Source organism: Poecilia latipinna, unplaced genomic scaffold (genome assembly GCF_001443285.1).
Source record: "Poecilia latipinna isolate Pla-1442-1.1 unplaced genomic scaffold, P_latipinna-1.0 Scaffold972, whole genome shotgun sequence".
NCBI classification, from domain to species: domain Eukaryota; kingdom Metazoa; phylum Chordata; class Actinopteri; order Cyprinodontiformes; family Poeciliidae; genus Poecilia; species Poecilia latipinna.
The window spans coordinates 109,059-123,903 of record NW_015113588.1 but is presented as its reverse complement, the minus strand read 5'-3'; the positions used below and the strand labels follow the sequence as shown (position 1 = coordinate 123,903).

The 14,845-nt window shown below is 40.9% G+C and overlaps 2 protein-coding genes across 4 annotated transcripts in view; both read left to right on the top strand.

Annotated features, from left to right (window-relative positions):
* Positions 1-1,243, top strand: part of LOC106958240 (rho GTPase-activating protein 29-like) — a 34,463-nt gene extending 33,220 nt beyond the window's left edge. For both annotated transcript variants that reach the window (XM_015050032.1, XM_015050035.1), the window contains 2 exons: positions 11-119; positions 204-1,243. In XM_015050032.1, the coding sequence (XP_014905518.1) occupies positions 11-119; positions 204-1,168 (1,074 nt within the window). In that variant the 3' untranslated portion in view covers positions 1,169-1,243. The remainder of the gene's footprint in view (positions 1-10; positions 120-203) is intronic.
* Positions 1,244-4,010: 2,767 nt separating this feature from the next.
* LOC106958241 (retinal-specific ATP-binding cassette transporter-like) overlaps positions 4,011-14,845 on the top strand; it is a 42,165-nt gene continuing 31,330 nt past the window's right edge. For both annotated transcript variants that reach the window (XM_015050037.1, XM_015050036.1), the window contains exons 1-8: positions 4,011-4,115; positions 4,467-4,587; positions 4,931-5,024; positions 5,146-5,287; positions 5,874-6,013; positions 8,169-8,296; positions 9,705-9,902; positions 14,500-14,589. In XM_015050037.1, the coding sequence (XP_014905523.1) occupies positions 4,522-4,587; positions 4,931-5,024; positions 5,146-5,287; positions 5,874-6,013; positions 8,169-8,296; positions 9,705-9,902; positions 14,500-14,589 (858 nt within the window). In that variant the 5' untranslated portion in view covers positions 4,011-4,115; positions 4,467-4,521. The remainder of the gene's footprint in view (positions 4,116-4,466; positions 4,588-4,930; positions 5,025-5,145; positions 5,288-5,873; positions 6,014-8,168; positions 8,297-9,704; positions 9,903-14,499; positions 14,590-14,845) is intronic.

Sequence of the window (14,845 nt, the reverse complement as noted above, 5' to 3'; positions counted from 1 at the left end):
ATTTTTACAGCAGAGCTCAAAGGTGTTTAAGAGACATTCCTCCATAATACCGTCTTCGCACTTATTAGCTGAGGTTCAGGAGGCCATGCCAGCCCTCGATGGAAATGACTTTGAACCTGGTCAGTGTTCATCTTAATAAAAAGCATTCCTTTAAAGCCCATCTGGATTTGTAATATATGCACACTTTTGATCTGTGTTCAAAGGCGACGAGGTGGACTCGGAGACCCTAAATGGGATGTTGTCATCGAGCGTCCCTGAGATCGCAAAACCCAGCGAGAAGGGTCTGTGCCGCTCGCAGTACGTCACGGTCAGCAGGGTTCTGCTTCGACACCCTCGCAACAAACTGGTTTCCCGGCCGATGAGCATGCCGGCCGAGCGGGTTCTCGGCCAGGGCCAGGTGGACGAGAACAACACCCGGAACAGCACCAACTGGGAGAACAAGAAGGGAGGCGGCTGCAGCCAGTCCATCGAAGAGGTGGACGAGACGGAGAGCTCCAAACTGCGAGCGGGCGCGCATTACCGGAGCACCTTCATCGACACGCAGACGCTACGGAGAACGTGGGACAAACAGTACAAGTACGACGTGGCGTCCAGAGCCACCAGACTGGCAGCCAGCTCTCCGTCGGAGGGATCCGTGCTGGATGCCAGCGGCTTGTCGGCTTCTGTGCCAGCCTCCTTAAACCATGGGACGGCGGGGAGCACCATCAGCACCATCTACCCTAACAGACCTTACACAGTGGCGGTGCGACCCAGCAGGACTTTAAAGAGGGAGGAGAACGTGTCAAGGAACAACACGATTGCGACAGTTTTTAGAGCGCCGAGGACTCTTCAGCCTCCGCCAGGAACTTTCTACAAGCCTCCCTCAGGGAGCAAAGCTGAAGGGCAGCAGAACTGTAAGCTAGCGAACAGCGCAGAGGAGGATGATGATGACGAAGAAGAAGAGGAGGAGGATGACGACGATGAGGAGGACGAGGAAGAGGAGGAACTAGGAATTGAGATAGAAGTTTCAGTCGATGAACCTCTTGAGGAAGTCGACCAGGCAGCCATGTCTCATTCTCCCAGCTCCAGTCCTGAAGAAATGGGTCAAAACCAGACGAAACCTGTGTACCAGAGACTGAGGCCCAGGCGCCTTCAAGAGGTAGAACACAGAGAGGCTCATTTCGTCTGAGCGAAAAGTCCTGGGCTTCGAGAGTCAATATAAACTGTGGTCAAAGGTGAACGAGTTCCATATTAGTCCAAAAAAGCAAGCTGTCTTCCAACTGTTGATTTAATTCTCAGAAGACCAACAAGACGCACTTAAACCACTGCAGACACTTCAAATCTTTTAATCACTTGCTCACAACACTCGGCACCATATTTATAATTTCTATAAAACTGTGCAATTGTTTTTATATTGTACAAAGTTTCTACAAACTTACTATGGATGTTTGTTTTAATGCCAAAAAGTCGGGTGTGAGTCATTAAATTAGTGCATAGAATTGGAATCACAACACTGAAAACAATCCAGTGCACTTAGCCCGATGTGAATACCGATGGAGCAGTGTTGTCCCCACTGTGAGAGAGAGTGTTTTAATCTGTTACAAGTAGGTTATTTTCTAATGATTTGTGTATAAATCTGGGTAAATATATGTACACACATGGCGCGTTAGATAGCTGTACTGGCAGTTAAGACATGTTCTAAAAGGAACAAAATGGCAGAAGCTAGTTAGCCTTTTGCGTTTATATTTTTTAACTTGGATGATGTCAACTTTGTCTGACAAGTTCTTACAAATGCCACTAGTGGTTTTCACCCCACTGTTTGTAATATCACTTTTAAATTTTAATAGCCAAAGCTTTTTTGTTCTTTTTTTTTTTTTTTTTTTTTTTAAAATTTTAGTAGTCCTACCAGTAACAAACCTTACATGTTCATTGTCAGCAATAGGAAGGACGTCATTTATTTAAACTGTATCTGTTTTTTTCATTTTTATGTACACAGTTGATAAACTGTTAAAAGGTTCAATGTATTAAAAAGGAGAAGAAAAAAAAACAGGTACATTTAAACAAACACTCTTTTGTAACTTATTAAAATATATCTGGCAAATTCTAAGAAAGATGCTTGTTTTTTTATTTTATTTTAAACATTCAGTCATTTCACCGTCTGCTGATGTAAGCGGGCAACTAGCATGGGTTGAAACATATTAGTAATACTTCTAAGTTACAAGTTTTGTCATTTAATCATAAAATGTTTTATAGTTGGTGAGAAAATTCAAATGTTACGCAAGACCAACTATAAACCTGCACTCCCACTTCGACGCTCAGGTAGGGTGTGATCGGGGTGCCATTTACCGAAACCACGAGAAAAAAAAAATCGGAAAAACGCAAGCGGGGGGTGGAAAGCGCGCGCGCGGACAATGAGATCCCACGCGGATGGCTCACCAAGGGGAATTGTGGGTCCAGTGGACTTCCTTCGCAACCGAGCCAGGTCGTAGTGTTTTTTGTTTGTTTGTGTTTGTTTGTTTGTTTGTTTGTTTGTTTGGCAAGAGCTGAACCCGAAATTCGCGTCGAGTCGGACCCGGGCTTCTGTGACACGCGCGTTAAGGAAGGCTCCAATACGTACAGCATAGATAAAAACGAAGAAGAATGCACGACATGAAGTTATGTTAATCTACTTATTATAGTATTAGAGTTGGCTGTTTACTCTGTTGAGGGCAGAAATGAAGTAAGGTAAGTTCAATTGACATGTTCACAATGCGCATGTGCTGCCTTGCTCTTCTCCAATCAACCCCTCATCAATTTGCTGTCACAACAAGCAACACAATGGAGCCGCAAGATGTTAACACTAAATCTGAAAATGGAAGAAGTTACACTGGTTAATTTAAATCTTAAATAATATGTCGGTTTTATTTCAGATTTCGGTCTATAATTAAAGTTAGTCTGGTGGGAGGGGTTGGATTTATCTTTAGGCCTAAACTAAATTAGTGGAGGGAGAGAATTAAAAAAAAAGATTTACAGGTATGGATAACTACTTACTTGAAATTTGTCCTGTAGAGAGTTCCTGACACTCGCCACTAAAGGTTGGGAGTAACTGTCTTTTCACGGAGGGTTATCGTGTTAATGGAAAGTGGAAGTTAAGAGGATTGTAAAGGTTTATTCAAGATTTTAGGCAGGTTCACATGTAGACAGCAGCAGGAGACACTTCCACATACAAAGATGTATGTTGAAAACAGGCTACATCTGTGTCATTCCTTGTGTTAATCCAAGCAGTCTTACCCAGGCTGAAGAAAAAAAAGAGAACGAACTGTTGCTCATTGGTCAGAAGAAAGTACATTTTGCATTGCAATATAAATTGAGTTTGGGCACAGTACATTGCTTAAGTTCAGTGTGAAGTTACCACAGTTGAGATGATTTGGGGCAACGTAAGTGCTCTCATTACCTGCAAATTCTGGATCACTTCAAGCTAATTTCTGCTAACAAGCTTGATGAAGATGCTGATTTCATTTTCCCAACAGGATGCCAAACACAACAAAAGTCAGTTCGTTGACCCTGGTATTATTGGTGCTGTGTCGGACATTCAACTGAATCTATTGACCTTTTTCTAGAGGAAGATGAGAGACACCAGACCCCACAATACAGATGACCCGAAGGCCACTATCAAAACATCTTGGACCACCTTAGTGCAGAGCCACAGGCTTCTGGATTTTCATTAGCTGCCATTAAATATAAATATTTAGTCATGCTGTGAGGAATAAATGTTTATAATATCGTAGTTTCGTTGTCTGAATTAAACTATTGAAATAACCTGTTGAGTTTCGAATAACTCTAAATGTGATTGCATTGAATTGTGATGAGATTTTATCACACACGCCCCTCAATAAATCTATAACCATGCCTGTAATTACAGTATCTAACGAAGCCTCCGTTGGTTAAGGACATGAAGGGCTCTGCCGGTGGCAGAGGGGCGTTAGCCGTCTCTCCCAGTGCTCAGAAAGTAGATTAAATTCAATCCTCTTACCTATTCACGAGGTCTGAAAACGAGCTGCGTTTGCAACCACAGGGAACAGTTGAGAGAACATGGGCTCTAATGTTTTATTTTTTATTTCCTGTGCATCCACCCACAGCTGAGGTGTTCGTCTGAGGTAAGAGGCACGTCAGTGTAATGTTGTATTTACTGTAAATGCGCTGTGGTGTAGCAGCTACAGCCCAATCCAAAAAGAACAAAGTGACTCATACTGACACTCTAATTGTTTTGTAAATGTAATAGGAAAGAGCAAGAGCACTTTGCTTTCTAATTAAGACAGATTGCAGCATATTTGTAATATGGACACCTCTGTGGCTGTTATTCTGACTATGAAGTGTGTTGAGCTCATTAACCGTCTTTATGAGCCATTGCTGGCTTTGACGTGGAGCTTCCTGCAGCTCAACAGGCCGATTACATGAAGGACGGCTCTTCCCAGCACAGTGGATCATTCTGGACTGGTTGCGTACAGGTCTGCCGGGCCAGAGCCGACCCCCGTGGGGTTGGGGCGGTGAACAGGAGCCACCATGGGGTCAGGAGGTCAGGTCAGGCTCCTGCTGTGGAAGAACTGGACCATCCGCAGGCGGCAGAGGGTAACCCCTTCTCATCTGCGCTATATCCGCCCGCTTTAAGACCAGCAGCGTGGGGCAATTATTAAACATGGTGGAAGTTGGATTCCATTAAGCTGTTACTGCTTCCAGAAACGGTTGCCCAATTGTTATTTTCAACAAATTAAATACCTTTCTGCTACATCTGCTCAAGTGTTGAATGCTTTAAGGGCTGCCACACCCTGCTGGGTCTGAACAGGCACTGGAGGATTACTGGCCTTTTGTGCCAGGCCTTCTTTATTAACAAAAAACCAGGTTCATATTTAATACCACAGGAATGCTCCGAAAAGAATCGTTAACATAAACTGCAAATGTTCCTTTGAATCAGATTCGGTTCTTCGTGGAGATCATGTGGCCTGTGATGCTGTTCATGGGACTGGTGTGGCTGAGGAGAGTGAACCCGCTCTACCGTCAGCATGAATGTGAGCCGACAGCTAAATAAGGAGGAAAAAGCTGCTACCGCTGTCATGCAGGCATCCCTGTTTTTTTTTTTTTTAATAAATGTTGCATAACTATTTAGAAATGTAATGTTTTGCTCTTCAGGCCACTTCCCTAACAAGGCCATGCCCTCAGCCGGCATCCTGCCATGGATCCAGGGAATCGTCTGCAACGCTAACAACCCCTGCTTTCAGTATCCCACCCGTGGCGAATCTCCGGGTCTGGTGTCCAACTACAACAACTCCATGTAAGCTTTGACTAGGCCATTCCAACATGGATGTGCTTTGATGTCTGTTGTAGATCCGACCGGCTTCCCCTTTCCCTTGCTGAAAGAGAATCCTCACAGCATCCTGCTGCCACCACCTTGTTTCATGGTGGAAATGATGTAACAATGTAACATCAGATCAGGTGTTTTGAACTTTGCAATTACAGTATTGACATGTATAACACACCGTGTAACAGCTGGTGTTTGATAACGGGGTTTCACACACACGCATAAGAGTAATGTTTTTGGATTGACATTAGCCGAAAAATTACAGTGTTTTCATTTACATATTACTCTTCATTAGTGTTGACTCTTTATATAATATTACATAATTAATCAGATCTCTAACAAACTTCTGAGGCCCTCTCAGAACAGCTGCAGTTTACACACTGGATTTCATTTAGGGGTATCACAACAGCAAATCTTAATTTTCTAAGTTTTATTTGCAAAAGAAAAAAACGTGAACATTTTCTTTACACATCCATGCGTGAGTGGACTATCGTCATATGCTGTGTGATGCTAATGAAGACAAGGGTGTGTTTGAGCTGTTCCTGATGATTCTCCGTAGTCTGGCCCGGTTCTACTCGGATGCAGAGGAGCTTCTTTTCAGCGACCCCGAGTTTCTGCAGGTGGGTCGCCTCTGGAGGGAACTGAACGCCATGAGCAACTTTATGGACATGCTGCGCACTCATCCCGAAAAGGTCTCAGGTCAGTGCTCCAGGCCTTCGTCGACTTCCTGCAAAGTCCTTTACTCTGAGCTGTTTTATTGGAGCTGGTGTTACTGCTGCAGAAAAAAAAAAAGCCTTCCCTTATGTTTTAATCTGGAGTTTACGTGAGTATTAACGCAGTTTACTCTGTGGTTACATTTAGCTTCTGGCAGAACGTACAGTTCATGTCGGCTTAAAGACATTCATAAATTAGTTAATCTAATGGGATTTATGAAAAAATCCTGTTTCAAAACTGTCATCTCATCTGAAAGTGCATCTGAGGTTAGTTAGATCTCACATGCTTTCCCATCATTGTGTCTGGATGCTTTAACACCATTATATCACGCGGGCTTAAGGCGGGTCCGAACTCTAAGCTGCTTACTTTGCGATGTCTGGCCACGTCAACCGTCCGCTTTCTTGTTTCTTAGTGAGATCGCCAATGCATTTCTTCCATCTATTTCTCAGTCAGACGGTGCCTTGCAAAGTATTCATACTCCTTCAACTTTTTTGTTTTTAGCATGTTTTTTGGGTCTGAAATCGTCTGGAAGCAGATTTTATACTTCGCTTCTCAGGCTTCACATGTAAATATCGGCAGATTGCTGATCACCCAAAATTAAAGACCATCAATGTGGTGCTCATTAAATTTCTTTGATCTAAACTGTTTAAAAGTCTTGAGCAGTCTTTAATCCTTTCATTACCTTTGACCAAGTTCCCACACACCATTATGCTGCCACCACCAAGCATAACTTTCTCTTTGCCCTACAAGTTGTTAACAGTTGGGCTATTTAATAAATAGGTGATGTCAAAAGGTAATCGATTGTCATGGGTTTTGTTTAGGGGTATGAGAGTAAATGGGGTAGAATACAAATGCATGCAGCATGTTTGCAGATTTATATTGATGAAAAAACATGCATTGTTTTTGCTTCCAGTTCACAATGTTGCTGTTTCACACAAAGTTGCTATAAGATACGTTGATGTTTCTGTTTGTGACATGACAAAATATAAAAACAGATCAAAGAGTGCAGCTGCATTTACATTCTTCTCTCCCACCTCAACGGCGGCAGCTTCATGCTTTGGGAGTTATGGTTCACCATAAGTTGAACTTAATAGTTTTTTTTATTTAATCCACCCGACATTTTTCATGGTGCTGACTGATGGTGTTGTTTAAACAAGTCAGGCTAAAAAATTTACCTTTAACTTCCAGATGCTTAAAAAACTCACCACTCTTCCATGAAGACCAGATTTGTAACATGCACGATATTTACAGTAGTAGCAGAAAAGGAGGCTGAATACAAAAACATACACCCCAATTCAGATTTTTGTTTGCCAGCAAGACTCGACATCCCTGAGATTTTCTTGATCATGCACTACTTTATTTTTATTTTTGAATTATTTTTGGTCTGCACTAACATACAATAAAGTTTGTGAGTTTAGTTCGACAAAAAATAAAAAATAAATAAAAAATAAAAAAACGTAAGGGTTGATGGAGTATGAGTACTTTTCTGTGATACTGTATCCATCTCTTTGTTCCACTGGGAAAAAATGAGCCTCCGTAGTGGGAGTGGACTGATGTAATTCACATTCCTGTGAAGTTCTCATGAGCTCAGAGAAAGAGAATGAAATTCTCATGAATAAAGTTACAACATGAGGGACATTAATTCACGACTGCTTGTATTACACAAACATATAGAGTCTGCGGTTTTGTCAGATGTAAACATTTCACTCTGAAGGCCCCGCGGTGCATCGTGCCGCTCCGCTTGTTTTACGGAATCAGTTAAGTTCCCTGTATTCGTGTTCCCACTTGTTTTTATGTCGTATGTTGTTCCCAGTGGATGGAACATGAGTGAGATCACTCAGAACAAAACGGGCAGAACTGGATCGAGACCAAAACTGCACTCTGCCCGACAGAGTAAACTCCGTTCAAGCACAGGCAGGCCGATGGAAACATTGTTACAGTGTGTAGAGTCGGAGGAAGCGGGAAGCGCGTTCCGATTGCTCCACTGAAACTCGCTTGTCATGACTTGTCCGCGGTATGTGCCGCTAGGACTTAAGGATTTCTCCGCCCGGACCAGTTATTCCAGCGCGAGGAGGCGCCGTTATCCGTTGAGGCCAGTGGCACGTGGACCCACACAAACCGCTTATGTTATTTGTCGCAGGTCGCGGAGTGAAGGTGGAGGCGATCCTGAAGGACGACGAGACCTTGACGTCGTTCCTGCTGAGAGACATTCCCCTGACAGAGTCTGTGGTGTATCATCTAGTCAATGCCCAAATCAGGCCTGAACAGGTACACACGTTCAGAAACACTCACACACAAAGCCAGGAATACTCACTGCAGCTTCTAACCCAGAATGTAAATCCTGAGACTTTACACCCAACATCAATGAGCAGTGTGTGATATAAATAAAGTTCAAAATGAACATGTTCAGCCAAGAAAATGGAAGGAAACATTGATAATGTTGGGTGGCAGAGGTCCAGAGCAGTTTGACACTTTGGAAAATGTAAATTTAATGGCAGGTCATATTTGATATGTAGCATTTTTATAACAACTGTAGTTATGCTATAAAATGGCACTATGTGCCTGGAAAACATAATACTGCCCCTTTAATTAGTAAATGGTTGAGAAAAGAAGGATTCTTGATGAAGTTAAAAATATGAGCATCTGCTTTATGAGACTGTTATACAGTGGATTCTTCAGTCAGAAGCTTCTTCAGATTTGCTGTATTGCAGACTGCTACTGGTTGTCCTACCTGCCCACAGTCATCAGCGTTTATGACTCTTTTGATGAAACTTGGACTGAATGATCTACATTTAACATCCTACTTGGGATTAATAAAGTATTGTTGAATTGACTTATTGTCATAAGTTTAGCGTGTATCTATATGTTTATTTTACTCAAAGTATCAAAGTCAATATAATAAATAATTTTAATGCAACTGGGATACTTATACATTGTGTTATATTTGCAGTCAAAATGTAGGATTTTTATCCAATGCCATACCGCAAAAATTACTTCATATTCAAGAGTAACATAAAAATTCTCCATTTAGATTAAAAACATTACATTTTTGTTGCTAATTTAAAATTAAAGTAACACACATAAGTGCGGGAAAAGTCATTAAAGTCTATTATGCAGCAAAACCAATAAAGGGAACTTCTGGTAAGAGCAAAAAGAAAAGCAGTGTCTGATGGAAAAAAAAAACATAAGGAACTGAAGACTGAAGAAAAGAAGACCCAGAGGTACTGTGAGTTTTGGTTTCTTGCTAGAGATCTAAAGCATTGCATTTCCTGGAGTTGATTTAAAAATAAAGTAGTGTGACGCGTATTTACTAAAATTCCAAATAAATTAACAAGAAGGGGGAGAAAAAACTCTTCCTATGTTCCTTCCTTTGTTTTTCCCTCTTGCTCAACACCCGCAAATTCTTGGCAGCAGCTCAAAACGGCATGCCAGCCTTGAATGTTACCGTTTATGTTCAGTTGTAAACAATAATGCAACAAGACCTACATGGATTGCAGCATGTGAATTATTCAACTCACATACTGTAGTTCCAAGGCCCAAACACAAAACCTTTCCTTGCCTGAATTCAGCCAGTGAATCCCTCCAGTGTTTTTGACGCGTAAACAGTGTTTGTGCTAAAGTATTGTAAAGGTGACCTTTAAATCTCGTGTTTAAATGCTACGACCTCCTGTTTCAGTTTGCCTTCGGGGTGCCAGACTTGCATTTGAAAGACATCGCCTGCAGCCTCAGCCTCCTGGAGCGATTCCTGATTTTCCAGAGCCATAGAGGACTCTATTCCGTTCGGAACGCCATGTGCATCCTGACCCCGCAAAGGCTGCAGATCATCGAGGACAGATTTTATGTCAACGTGGATTTTTTCAAACTCTTCCGACTGGTCAGTGTTTTATTCACTTATATATTAAGAAAACATAGTTCTTGGTTTGCAAATCTCGCTGAAGTCAGTTTTTGCCATGTTAATTATATTTTTGTTTAGGGTGGATAATAAAGATGCACCGGTTTTTTTTTTTTAAAGGGGCCTCACAGAGCAGCTCTCCCTCACTCACTCCGCTCCTTCAGACTAGCCAGCAGTAATTAGCAAACACCTGGTAAAACTGAGCATCTGCTGAGCTCATTATACAAGTTGCTTCTCAGAGCAACGGCAGTAAAAATGTTGTTAAAGGGTCAATAGAGGAGCCATGTTGTGATGACTTCCTGAAGGCGAAGTGTCAAAAAGAGCCTGTGTTTCTTAAAGAGACAGAGGCCCAATTTCAAGACGTTACATTACAAAGTAACATTTCTTTTAAGTCATATTTGATATACATAACATTTTTAGAGAAGGTAAAATGGTTACTTGATTGTGCTACATAATGACTCAATGTGGCTGGAAGACACATAATACTGCCTCTTTAAAACAGAAACTTGTGGTGCTGGTTTCAATTTATTGCACGGTGGCCAAAGATATATTAAACACATCCACAAGTGGCACTTTGACTACAAACTTATTTTAACCATCAACAAGCTTCTGGGTTGGTTCTCGCAGCATATTTGACTACGTCTCTTGCCATAAAAAGTTCATGTAAATTGGTCAGCTAATGACACATCATTGGCTTTTTAGCAATATTTAAATAAGATTTCATTTGGATTGAGGTCAGAATCTTCCAGATGCTCAATGTTGGTCTGCTTTATCAACTCCATGATGGTTTTCTTTTGAGTTTGGTGATTTGAACTGTTGATCGAAGTTCTCTATCTTCATTTTTGGGTTCCTATGCATCAGTAGTATTGGTAGTTGTCTTCTTAATTAAAGCTTTTTTTTCCTGCTCTTTAACAGAGAGAATATTTAATTTATTTCTGTACGTTCATTTCTGTAAAGCTTAAGCAATAAGTCCTACACTGAATAAAATAGCACTACATTACAAACAAGAAGTTAGTCTAATATTTTAGAAAAAACTTTCTGATGAGGAACGAATCAGCTCTGCTTATCGGTTTTTCAGCCTGTGGTATTGATAAATCTATAATAAAGTCACAGTTAATGTTTAATTCATAGTTTAGTCTGGCTGGCTAATTATTGAATGACCAGAACACAGAGTATGTGAACTGTGAACTAGAAGGAAAAGGATCTGGCATTGTAGTGGCGAGTCTATTGTTTGTCAAACCAAGCATCCTTCATTAAGAATCAATCAGCCACTGCTGCACTGTGATAACATTTTGTACACAAGCAGAAGAAATCAAATGTATAAAAACCTTAAAGTTGCATTTTATGGTTTATTTATCCAGTTTAACAAGCAATAAATACAGATGCAGATTTCTGTTCGTTACTGTTTCTCCCGCTCTGGTAAAAATGAACAAATAAAGACCCAATCACAGTGCATGTTGGTCCTCCACCAGTCCCTATACTTACAGGAAATGGCTCCATAGTTACAAAAGCAAATAAAACACAAACAATAGCAAATTAAGCAATTGTTGACCTATGAATAAACCTTGTAAATAACCCAAGAATATAAACTAGGAACACATTTTACCAAAATATAAAAGAATAAGTACCTCCAACAGACATGTTTACACATATTTTTGTTTTAAATGATAATCTGAAAATTTCCCCATCATGCATTTTGTATTGGTTGGTTGTTTCTGACTGGGAGCGGTGTATTTTTGCAGTTGGCAATAGGACAACCAGGAGAAGACAGAGGAGCTTCCTTTGTGCACAGATTGTCATGCTAGTTTTAACAAATGTGTAAAAAAAAACAAAACACAAATTTAATGAGAAGTTACGTACTGGAGCTTTAAAAAAGTAAAAGTTATAAACAATCATAAAAAGTTTTACAGTAATTGTTGTAAAAGATGACTTTGGCAAAACCTTCTGTCAGTAGATAACCTTTAACATCAAACAAATCTTGAGTCATCAAAAGCCTATCATTACCTTATTTTTAAAAAAATCATTTAATTTCCTTTTCTTCCACATCAGCAGTTTGGGCTCGTCAACACATCCTACTGCAACATTAATAAGGACAGAAAGTACTCTCAGGTGACACATATGTTTAAAGACAGTAATAAAGTGGATAAACATCAGTTTGTATTTGTTTTACAAGCACCATGACTCACAGGGTGGAGCAGATGTTTTTCAGGAAAATACAGTGCAAGTAAACACAGCATTGTTCAGCTGTCATACTGAAGAAAAACGTGAGCAGGGAAGCACGACTGGAGAAAGTCCAAAAACCTGCTGTTTTTACGCGTATTAACTCAACACAATCCTGGTCCTAATGTCTCATGACCACACTCACTTTTTTTCAGTGGATTACCATTTAGCTTCAACATAAACAAAAATAGAAACTTCCAAAAATTAATTGAGCACTAAGTGAGGAAAGCACTTGAGCTTAAATAACCACGGATAAATGCCAACAACCTGTATTAGCAGGAGAGCAGATCGACTTGGTCTCAGTCCTATTATTAGCTCAGCGCAACGGATGGTATTTATTCAGGAGTGTGTGCAGGGTATTAAAAAAAGTCTGACAAATGATACATCAGTAAGGCAGATGCGTGTTGATTTAGAGGAACTTTCCTAAACTATCAACATGCTTTTAAAAAAACTCGTATTGTGACAAACGAGCCACTGAAAGGACCCAAGTTTGCCCAAAGCTTTCTGTTATGGAACAGCAGCAAAGAGTTGTGTCTCGAGGCTCAAGTCAAGTCAAGTTTATTTGTGTTGTATATTTTAGCAACAAGGCACTTGAAAACGTTTCACATGATAACACAGTACCAGAAAATGGTTGTATTACCTCCACAAACTTCATCGGAAGTGCTGAAATCGGCTCTCGTTGATGTAGACACGTGTCGAAAATTCCTTGATATCGTTCCCAGGGAAGCACCCGCCTGCCGAACTCAACATCAGGTCCGGGTTGAACTCTTTCGTCTGGAGCTCTGTGCAAAGTGTTGCGTGATTGGTCAAAAAATTTTTGCCTAAACTCGCTCAGACTGCAACTTTGATATTTTACTTCAGCTGCTCTGCTTCAACTAGCCATTTCTGTGTCTGCCAGAGACATGAATACTATTTGAGAAACGTCTTTTCTGAGATGAATTATGTACATTTGTACGGGCTCTTCACTAAATAACTGCAAAGACTGTCAAATGAGTAAAAACGGAATTTGCAACATCGTTCTCCACAGGGATCACCCCCAGGTGGTCTACGCCGAACAACGAACAGTTCAGAACCATGTGACATCGCGCTGACTGTTCGGCTTGGGATAAAGCATGTGGAAGCCTTTAGGGTTGCCTAGTCTCCATAACAACCGCTAAATGTAATCAATATGGCAACCAATTTCCTAGGAGGCCAGGAATGAGCCTTTTCTTGAGAGAGCTTAAGGGCACCTCTACCAGTAGACTGGCAATGGTTGTCACTCTGTTGTTCTAAGGACAATAATCCAACATATCCAATTGTGATATGGTAAACCAATTACCAACTGGTAAACCAATTGTGTCAATTCAAGACACAATTGGTTTACCAGACCCCAAATCAGTCGTCTCCAGCTCTAAGACCTAACTCCTACTGAAAAGCCACAGTGTGAACTAGAGAAAGGACAGTGCCAAGAGAGATTGTGCATAGACAAACTGTCAAAGATCCCTCTGTCTACTTATAGCTTAGCATATAGACAATGTTTAGTGAAGAGTAAACAAGACTGACAATGAGACAGACAACAACAGATTCTGCTGTCTGCCTCATCCTTACCTAGGCACTGTCCAGTGGAACCGTCCCAAATGGTATTTAGTGTTTAGTGTCTCTCTCCGACTTTGCAGTAGCAAGAAAATGCTACGAACATTCTTAGCAACAAAACTTGTTGGGCGGCTACTGGGTTCAATCCAGTACAGCTGCAGCGACTGACAAGTGTGACTTGAAGCTGATGTCTCCCAATTGTTCACAAAGACAGAAAAGAGGAAGGATGTTTCCGATGGCAGCTCTTGTGTCTTGGCTTCGTGCAACATCCTGAACCTTTCTTCTATTGTCTTGTGCGCGCTTCTGGAAGCTGCTTTGGAAAACCCAAACAGTACTCAAGTAAAGACATGGGAAACCAGGGGCAGGCAAAGGATCATGTCAGTTTTCCAGATGTTTAATCTCAAGAGGTATTTTTGCTTTGTGTTTTCACTCATTTTCTTTTTTTTGGTCTAATGATATCGAAAAACTTGAAAAGGTTGCATCGTTTTCAATGTTGTAGTGGGGAAAAAGAGAAAAATCTGGCACAAATTCATCCTCTTTCCCACATCTGCTGTTTCAGAACAGTAGAAGATTTTGTGGAGAAATAAATAATCGTGCCTTGCCTGTATGTTTTTTCAAAAATGCAATTTAATTTATATTTTGACTTTGTTTTTTTCATTTTTGGTTTTGAAATCCCTTCAGATCTCATCAAATTCAACAGCAACATTCCTACCATTTTTTGAACTTTCCCTGCAAATAGAAATTAACAATCATACACTATTTAACTCTCATATCCATTTCTCCTCAGCTCCCTCATGTCCTGGATAATTACTCTGATGGCATTGACATTCACTTCTGGGTCCGTATTGTCTCCACCGCTTCGGACAGACTGCGAGACGTAAGAACCGGCCCGCGGAGCAAACCAGTAGCTCCCCATTCAAAAGTTCACGGTTTCCTATTTTTAGTTGACAGGAAACAGTTGCTTCCCTTTTGCCTGACTCTGCCTGAGTTTTTGCGCAAACAGATGGTAGGTGGGGGGTATTTTCTGGTGAGTGTTAGGAAATCTAAATACAGAGCAAGCCCGTTTAGCCTGAAAAAGAAAGATAGCTCATTATTGTAGGACAATACTGTGGGGGAAGAAAAGCCTCCAGTCT